This window comes from Daucus carota, chromosome 9 (assembly GCF_001625215.2).
Source record: "Daucus carota subsp. sativus chromosome 9, DH1 v3.0, whole genome shotgun sequence".
In the NCBI taxonomy this organism is placed as follows: domain Eukaryota; kingdom Viridiplantae; phylum Streptophyta; class Magnoliopsida; order Apiales; family Apiaceae; genus Daucus; species Daucus carota.
In genome coordinates this window covers 43,329,221-43,339,062 of record NC_030389.2, presented here as the reverse complement: position 1 = coordinate 43,339,062, position 9,842 = coordinate 43,329,221, and the positions used below count along the sequence as shown (strand labels likewise).

The 9,842-nt window shown below is 34.6% G+C and overlaps 1 protein-coding gene and 1 non-coding gene across 3 annotated transcripts; both read right to left on the bottom strand.

Moving 5' to 3' along the window:
- Positions 1 to 768: 768 nt before the first annotated feature.
- Positions 769 to 4,488, bottom strand: LOC108201687 (uncharacterized). Of its 2 annotated transcripts, XM_064084109.1 has the most exons (7): positions 4,170 to 4,488; positions 3,386 to 4,052; positions 3,173 to 3,284; positions 2,223 to 2,435; positions 1,797 to 2,072; positions 1,552 to 1,647; positions 769 to 1,460 (listed from the first exon to the last, which is right to left on the bottom strand). In XM_064084109.1, the coding sequence occupies exons 4-7, from the start codon at positions 2,413 to 2,415 to the stop codon at positions 1,015 to 1,017; spliced, it is 1,011 nt and encodes a 336-aa protein (XP_063940179.1). In that variant the 5' UTR covers positions 2,416 to 2,435; positions 3,173 to 3,284; positions 3,386 to 4,052; positions 4,170 to 4,488; the 3' UTR covers positions 769 to 1,014. The 2 variants fall into 2 exon arrangements, with proteins under 2 accessions (XP_063940179.1, XP_063940180.1); XM_064084110.1 differs by lacking the exon at positions 4,170 to 4,488 and having other exon boundaries at positions 3,386 to 4,138.
- A 618-nt stretch (positions 4,489 to 5,106) lies between these two features.
- On the bottom strand, positions 5,107 to 9,369 carry LOC108201849 (plant-specific TFIIB-related protein PTF2). The gene is made up of 2 exons (XR_010287313.1): positions 9,222 to 9,369; positions 5,107 to 7,966 (listed from the first exon to the last, which is right to left on the bottom strand). It is a non-coding gene; the product is annotated as a plant-specific TFIIB-related protein PTF2 (transcript).
- Positions 9,370 to 9,842: the final 473 nt, after the last annotated feature.

Genomic DNA, 9,842 nt, shown 5'->3' with positions numbered 1-9,842 from the left:
TTTTGGGATGTCCCATCATTTCTATACATTTCCAAAATAGCAACTTTTTATAATATAAAACACTATTACACCCACTATATTCTTCCACTATCTCTATTCTATAATAATAAAAATAGGGTTTGTCTAGTGTGTGCCCAAGGGCACATGCTAAGCACTAACATTTATAAAATTGAAGGGATTTGATTGGTGTGGTTGTTGTAAATGCAAGGGGGGTCATCATTATTAAAGAGTGTAAGCCAATCAAAATCTCCCAAATTTATAAGTTTTAGTGCTTAGTGTGTGCCCTTGGGCACACCATAGAAAAACCGATAAAAATAATATTACACCTACTACTTTCCTCCACTATCTCAAATCTATTATTAAAAAAATATATAGGTCCCGCCACTTTATCCACTTTTCATTTAACTTTAATCATTTCTTACGTTTTTTCTTGGTTTCCGTGTCCAATCCCAATGTATATAAATGTATATAATTCATTGGGACGGAGGGAATATATCCAAAACAATTATAAAATTATGCATTTCCTAAAAGAATAAGACCTTAAATTTTTTTAGTCAAACAGACCCATTATTTTGTCAACAGTATAAATATATTTTGGATCCAGAAAAAATATATATTGGATCCGGAAAAAAATATTGCTTCAGTGACTTGTCACTTCATCGATTGTCGCTTGAGGTTCAAGGCTTCAAGCCCATTAGAAATTTATTTTAAGTATCCAGCTTGAATATCATAATATTTTTAAACTTTCAAATTTACTTATAATTCATCTCACTGTGCAAAAAAATAATTATAACACCAAAATTATAAATCGACTATGTGCTCAAAAAATAAAAAATCTCAAAAATTACAGCAAACATTGGACTTGGAGTTATGCTACAAGTCTGGGGCATCTATTGGCTATTGCTATGGTCTGTAATATGAGAGATGTCATACTGTTGTAGAAAAGGCAGCAAGCAGATCATATAAATATCTCTCGGAGGGGAAAAAAATGGGTGTCATCTGCTTTGAAGGAGCTTAATGATTAGCAGTCTGGCTAACCAACATATTAATAGTTGTTTTCTTCCATAATCTTGACATTTTCATACAGTACTGCACATCCTCGTCACAAGTAATTAGAACCCAATGACCGCCATCATCTTCGTACTTGATACTGAAACTCTGTTTATCCAAGTGCAGCCTCTTAATCACATTGTCTTCTAACTCTGATATTCCTGATAGTTCAGGCAGTTCAAACCTTATAATGAGGTCGTTATACATCACCTTTACATCCATCGTATTCAAGACCCGGGTTGTATGGGAAATAACAGGTTGATCTTGCACATGAGGCATGTTTGTAGAATACCCATTGTTTAGTCTTTGCTTGTGCTTTGAAGAACTGTTGCTACCCATCTTTCTCTTGCCATATTGCCACCTTTTAATACCAACATCTCTGCACCTCCTTTTAAATTCAGATCGACTAACTACAATAGTGAACATATAAAACAAGTTACAGAGCTTAACTAATGCAATAACATTGATATTTTATAATGGAAATGTCACAATAAAAATTACCACCAAATATCTCTCTTGCTTCATCTAGTGATTTCCCAAAATGCTGGCTAAGACTCTCTTTGCTAATGGTAGGTGGCGCTTCTTGCAATTTATCCACTGCAAAGCAACCAAGCAGATATTTGACCATTAAAGGAGCACAGGCATGATATGAAATATCGAGCAAAACATATAGGTAGAAAGACCAACAATGAATGTCCTCAGAATATTGTCAGGTGTATAACTTGACGTTTCGCCTTTGGCAATACCTTTATGTGAGTTAATGATTGGGGTACTCTTTTGCATCTCCAAAACTTGTTCCTCTTGTTCAGTGCCATCCTCACACCGTTGCAAATTGCAGGGAAGTTGAGTGGATGCATCTCCTTCATTTTCTAACACCATCTTTTTCATATTGACTTGTTGAGGCAACGATTTCATGGTTTGCAAACTGGAAGGCTGAGATGCAGTAATCATAGCATGTCCCACGTCTTCATACCTCGCAGCATACTCAAAGTCATCAGCAGCTGATTCTTCTATGGGTTCATCTACAGTAAATCCACCAATGAAATAAAAATCCAGCTTCCAGTTTAGTCATATGCAAATAATGTAATATATTCATGTGCAGTTGCGCGCTTGTGTATTAAGCTCAATATGCACGTTTGTAGTTTATTCCAGAAATTAAGTGGCAGTGTTACCCCTTTCAACCGCCACAGCATGCTCTTTAACAATCTCTTCAGAAGTTCCTCCCAAAGCAGAATGATGAGTCTTCATGGCTCCGTCCCTGCCCCGAAGTTCGCTTATGACAGTATTTCTCTCATCTTCTAAGATTTTTACAGATTTTGTTGGTTGGGAAGTGACGGACCGAGGTTCAATTGACTTGCTGGGCATATGTTGTTCCAATTCATCCACTGCAAAGCAGACAAATATACAGTTTTGCAGACAATTTACTAGATAGAAAACAAAATGAACTTGGGAGATTTTGAGCAGAACAAGAACCCCGGCGTGGGGGCAATATACCAGGATACATAAATTCGACAAATATGATTCAGGATTAAGAGGATAGGATATATATATACAAAATACTACATGCATATATATGATGTGAAGATGTCATATATGAAACTTCATTAACAGAATTAAGAGTTTCCTTCCAGTCAAACCAAATAGTCAAAGATACAAGTCAATATCTAAAACACAACGAATTAAACCTTCATCAGTTTTTTATTAAGAAGTACCCTTTATTTTTTATCCAAACTGTTACTCCCTCCGTCCCCATGAGTTATATACATTGGGGGACGGGGATGCGGCACGGACTTTAATGCTCCTGTAAAGTATAGTTCTATAACTTATTTTTAAGATTTTTCTTTTCTGTATAAAAGTTTGAATGTTATATTTTTATTCAGAAGACGAAAATTTTAAAAATAAGTTATAGAACCATATTTTATAAGAGCATTGAAGTGCGTGTCGGACAGTGAAAATTTTAAAAATTGAAGTTATGATATAAAATTTTTATGTATATACACTTAAAATTCCATAGGCCACCAATACAAATAGTTATACGACATTCATGTACTTAAAATTTTAGAGGATATTGAATGTGAAGAGAACTGTTATCTATTTATTCCCTAAAAGAATGGTTATTTACCTTTCTAAGAAGGGACGGTATACCCCTCATCTCCAACTATTACTTAAGATCTCCTCAGCTGCTGGGATGTGAGAGACCGAGGTTCATTACAATTAATAGGCGATTTCATCCACTGTCAAAGAACCAAATAAACAGATCAACAAATAATCACCCAAGTAAAGAACAAAATATAGTTGAAAATGTCCAGAAGAACAAATAGGTTCAAGGACATACAAGAAATTATATGCTCGACACCTTCGGGTGTCCTTTTAGACGTTGCGGTTATGGAAATTTCTTCATATAAATAAATATTTGTGGCGCACTTTTGTATCTCCAGAACAACATCTGCTTGTCCCAGTTGTTCTCCATCTGCTGCAGCAAGCATAACATCTCAAAGAAATTTCATAATTGTTGCCCATATAGAATTCTAACAAGTTTTGAGGGTAATTATTATTCTTTCCGCCTTCTCAGTAAATGGATAATGATTACCCTCAAAACTTGTTGACTTCTATATGAGCAACAATTAGGGAATTTCTTCCAAATGTTATGCTTGCTGTAGATGGAGAAAAACTAGGACAAGTACAATCCGTCAAGGTTATCAACTCTTCAGAGTAATATTTGATGTAATGACTCATCTCTGCCCTCCTGTTCTTATATACGCACTCAATTACTCCCTTGTGAATGCAACCGTTATTTGATAGTCTAATAGTACAAACCCTCCCCCTTTTCTCTGCTCTGAATTTCAAACCCTTTTAGCCATAGCTTCTCCGCTATAATTATACCACGTCACCTGCCTGTGCTTGCTTACTGGGCTAGGTTAGTCTTCCTCACTCTTCCGGGCTGAGGCCCAACAACTTCTTTTTCTTCTTCGTCTCGTCTCTTGTATTTTCATTTTGTCAACCTAATTACTCAAAACGTTTTCACATTACAAATTATATAGTAAATCTATTCTTTATATTTTTATAGATTATATTTTTTATTGTGAATTATTGTGTAGTATTGGGTAAATATTGTTTACCATAAAATATCCAGGTTAAGCTTTAGTATGCTGCAATACATGTGATCCATGCCATATTCCACCACTCTCTCCAGCTGGCATTCCATTACTCTCCAGCTGGCATGACAAACTTTATATTCAGTCATTGTATATAATCATCACTAAGCAAGACTAGCAGTTAGTGATACAAAATACACATTGATTCTGGTTGCAGAAAGATTGTTAGATTTCATTAGATAAGAATGCACAAGCATATTTGGGGTCCAAAAGGCGATCCTTAATGTATGGGTGAACATTTCTCACTTCTCAGATATAGTTTTTCAACTTGAGGAAAATCAACCTACATGTGTCAAGCAAAAGGATCAAAACATAATCTATTTGTAATATTTCAATAATAAGGTATGCAACAATGTGCAAGGAGAACACAAGTGAATATTAAAAAAGTACAATATATACTATCATTTTATATATTTATATTTAAGTTCAAATGCTAAAGACTTAACCTCGGAAATTCTTAGGGTAGAGTAGAAGAGATCAAGGGGAATCTTTTTGATCCCAATATCTAGATAATCGAAGAATAGACTTTGCTCCAGCAAGCTTCATATGGGCCTTATCAACTGAACTGGAAAATGGAAAGAAGATACTAGTTTATAATGAGGAACCTTACAACCCATGAAAAAGCACAAACCACAAAGGGAACAAGCTCACTTAAGGAGCATCAACCAATCCATTGAACTGCCTCTTTCCATCCTTCTTTGCAGTCTTTACATCATTTGCAAGACGGGTTCTAGCATAATCCAAGGAATAGACAGAGCAATGACAAAGAACTAATCCTTTGCTAATCTAAATTGGCCTCTATTACATGGCTATATATATAATGATGTGACATTAAATCAAACACTTAGCAGACACTAGCCATATGTATTTTAAGAACAACTACGAAATCGGTCAGAACAAATAAACAACTCAATGAAACATTATTTCTTTTAGGAATTCTGTCAAACACCTTATCTGTTATCACAAAGCTCATATAATTTTCACAACTCAAACCATAACTTCTTCAACTAGGGCACAAATTCCTAAGATAACTCATTATGTAACTTTGCAAACTTCGGATGAATAAGAGATGTTACCAGCTAATGAATCCCTGGGTCAGACAATTCATCAAATATATAAGCTGCAGCACCCAATCAACACACTAACCCTCGGAAGAAAACACAGAGTTAAAAATCTTGGGTTAGAACCGAAGGCTCTGATACCTGTTGACAAGCATAATACTTATTTATCAATATGTTAGAGATAGAACAGAGACGAAGAAAAACGGAAAGAATTTATTAATCGGCTACATTATGAATTAACCTTACCGCTGAAATGAAACCTGTGGGACTTTATATATAGTCCAATATAGATTTTACCGCAATGACAAAACTACCCTTATATTTTATTCCTCAATACTTACCGTAAGAATTAAGATGCATGAGTAGATCATCAATTCCATGACGAACCTGGCATCTCTAACAGGCAAGTAGCTCTTAACTAAAGTTTTACAGGCAAAGATCCGCATAAGAAAATGTTCAGGGTCCATGAATAAAAATATTTCCAGCCTGTGAAGGGAGGGAGGGGAGAGTCTAACCAGGAGTCCTTGCAGCTGCAGCTATGGGAGGAACATAATAGCAATTCTGCCGAAATGCAGAAAATAACATTCTTATAAACAATGTCTAGACTTTGCAAATAATCTGACACAAGGAATCACAATAACTGGTGGGAAAGACTAAAATTTTCTGTATGGTATAATAGCTCGATTGGTATAAAAGCCAGGAAGACAAACAAGGCCAATCAACCTGTAATAGACGAGGTTCCATGCCACTAAAAGTCTTTGCATCATGACAGAATAAGATAATCAAGATCCCTGGATCTACTAATGGTACTACCAACAATGTCAGTTACCTTAATTACGGGCAAGTGATCAACAGATTGAGAGCTAAAACTACTACGATAAGTTATATTATATTAGTCTAAGCACAATCTCCGGTTATATTTATATCTTATAATTTCACTCAATGCTCATCATCAAAAAAAAACATGTTCATGTATCAATCTCCGATTACAAATAAAAGATGAATCCATCTATCGCCAGCATAATCTCTTCCAGGATGTCTCACTGCAGCTGAATATACCTGCGTACAGTTGAGATCATTCAAAACAACCTGAGTTAAAAACATGCAAGTCCATCAAGGTTTTGTAATACCCCTTCTCTATTTCTTCTTCCTTCACCTGATGCAGAAGAAGAGTTTCAATTATAAGATCTTCCCAATCAACATCTACATGTCGTTTCTTTTTCTTCTTCTCCTTTTTAGCAGTTGTTGAAAGGCAATGGCTGTACCCAGCATGTAAACCAGCATTCGATGGAAACATGATGTTTTTAATGCGTGCCTTAGCCGCCTCAATCTTATCTCTTCTCATCTGGTATGTCAAGCATCCATTAACGAATGCTGGAGGCATCACATCCATTCCTACATCTTTCTCCAATATCTTCTTGAGAGAGAGTTTTTTGCTGAGTTCTGACTTGCCTTTCCACCAGTCTGTACAGTCAAGGTAGTTGTCATGTCTCTTCCTTCTCTTTCTATTTTCCTTTCCAAACTCCGATGTGGAACGAAAATCAGAAACCTCTTCCATGCACTTGGAATAAATCATTTTCAAGCATTCAGGTGAAATATTAAACTTATCCAGATTAGCATAATCCAGACTAGGTGATTGTTCTTGCTCAGTATTGTGTGAAAAAAAATCATCCCCCTCACAAGACCTATATGAATCAATCATGTTATCTGATCTTTCCTGCAAACAATCACTCAAAAAATAAGCAATGTCAAATCCCACATTATCTGAATTTTTTATCTGTTTTAGACCATTACCCATCGACTTCATTTCCATATATTGAATGACATATGGTGCAAATTTCACAATATTCTTTATATTAACATCTTTTCCCCATGGCAACACTCTTGCAACCTCCACAAGCCTCTCTAACAACTCCTTGTACCTCAATCGACAAGTGACAGCAGGCACATTCAATTCACTAGCCAAATCCTCAATTTTAACATTTAACTGATTTAACTGTCCAATAAATACCAACACTGACACTACAACCTGCACTGGCCTTCTCCCCGTTGTCACAAACCACTTTATTAAACACTGCACCAAAAACACCCCCTGTTTTAACATCACCTCCTTTTTCTCAGCTTCAATGCAGCTAAAGCTCGGGCTATTTCTAAGTGTAGTTTCATACAAATAAACAATATCAAATTCAGGCAACTTCAAGTCAAGAAAACTAACAACTCGATTAACCATTCTTCCTAACTCATAAGTATCAGTGTATCACAGCAGACTACAGCAGCCACATCCGTCATCGGCAGAAGGTTCCCATTTTTCCTCCGAACAACATAAGCACAAGCACCAACAAATATACTAAACCAATCACCTTGACCATACTCACCTTCAGTAATAGTCACAATCATTTTTTTAACCTCATCTATCGATGAAACAGAAAAATTCAATTTGAACAAAATATCATCAATAAGAACCCCAGCTTTATATATTTTGCTTTCTTTATACGAATAATTATTGCCAGAGCCTGATGTGCCAGTGCGGACATATGTGCCAGCCGGGCCACTAATACCACCAACATGGGCCTGAAAATTGTTGTAATCCTGAACAACAGCACATGATGTGCAGATTAAATTTTCAGAAACTTCATCAGTGACCAGAGACCGTTCGCCGCAAGATTGGCATCGTGCAGACAACTCCATTAGCTTGGGTCTCTGATTGGTAGACAAATGATTTAAAGTATTAGATATATACACATATATGTAATGTGAAGGAGAGAAAATCCATAATTAGGAAGAAAATTAAGAGCTCACAAGTAAAACCCCAAGTTCATCCCAGGTCACTCAAACTTATGTCGTCAAACAATACAATAAAATAGTTAATAATGAACACTTGAACAGAGTCCATCATGCAGACTGGATTGGAATTAAGCTTAAAAGCTGCATAAACATTAGAGTTCAAACAAAACTAAACATCTGCATAAATATTCAATTTAAACAAAATTTCACAAACACCAACACAAGTCATTGAGTCACTCGAACTTGGGTCAACAAACAATACCTTGAAATCATTAAAGCAGTAAATGCAATCCATAATGTAAACCAGACACAAAATATTCTTTATAGCCGCATAAGAATTCAAAACTTAAACAAAACTACAAAAACAATAACACAAATCTTCAGACCTTCAATTGCACATGAACTCTAATACTCCATATAACTAAATCTAGTTCTATCAAGGGCATCACAAAAAATCACATAGACCTCCAATTGAACATATACTCAAAACATCACATTTATTGAATCTACTGAAATTTTCTTCACTAGTTAGACCATGTTTCACAAAATATATATCCTAAAAGTACCCTTTTGCAAATCATAACATTAACTTCTATGTACTTAACACAACAAGTAGTACTGCAAATTATCAAATAAAATCAAGAAACAAACAATCAAATTTTCTAATCCAGTAGCTAATCAGTAATCGAAATCACCACTATCAAGCTATCATATACCATCAAGAACCCACAATAACATTAAAAAACAATTTTTTAGCAAATAGGTAATAAATTAATCGAAACTTGGAGAGATTAACGAGTCCTACTCATAGCTTTATATGATAATATTAACACATATTCGTGCACATGTTTCTCAATATATTTATTAAAAGTACCCTTTTGCAAATCATAACACTAAATTATATTTAAATGTACTTAACAAAACAATCAGTACTGCAAATTGTCAAATCAAGAAACAATGTAATTTTCTGGTCTAGCAGCTAATCAGTATTCAAAATCACCACTATCAAGCTATATTACAGTATCAAGACCCACAAAAACATCCAAATACGACAGTTTAAGCAAATGGGTAACAAAAAAATCCAAACTTGGAGAGATTAACAATGCTTATCGCAGCATTATAAGATTATATTAGCATATGTGTGTGTGTGCATAATTATGTATGAAATTACCTAGAAAAAGTGAGTGAAGAGCATATAATAGGGCAAGAGGCAAAAGAGGGATGAAGGAGAGCAGCTTGGTTCTTAGGGCGGAAAACTGTGTGTAAACCCAAATAACACACGAGTTTATACGGGGAGAAAATGTTCTTATTCCGGTGCCGTTTGGCTTCGATTGAAAAAAAAATACCTCATTTATTTTATATGTTAGTTATAAGTAATAACTAATTAATAAATTGAGTGTTTTTTCATAAAAATAAATAAATAAATAAATTAAGTGTTTTGATAAATTTATTTATAAGTAGTGACTAACAATCTCGCTGTCCTGTTCGACCTCGATCCGATTCCCGCCTCATTCGTATTAAGGAATAGGAGATTTTTTCGTTTACCTGACGACGATCGGGGTAATTACTAAAAATTCGGGGATCATGTCTTTCCTTTTCGGTCCACTCCGAAACTCCTTATTTTAAAATATAATATAAATATTATATTTATTTATTAATATAATATTAATGATCAATTATAAATATATTATATTATATATAATTTAAATAATCCTCATCATGTAATTACTTAAATATTTTCATATTATAATATAAATTAATTATAATAAATCTAATTTTATCTTCTACTTTT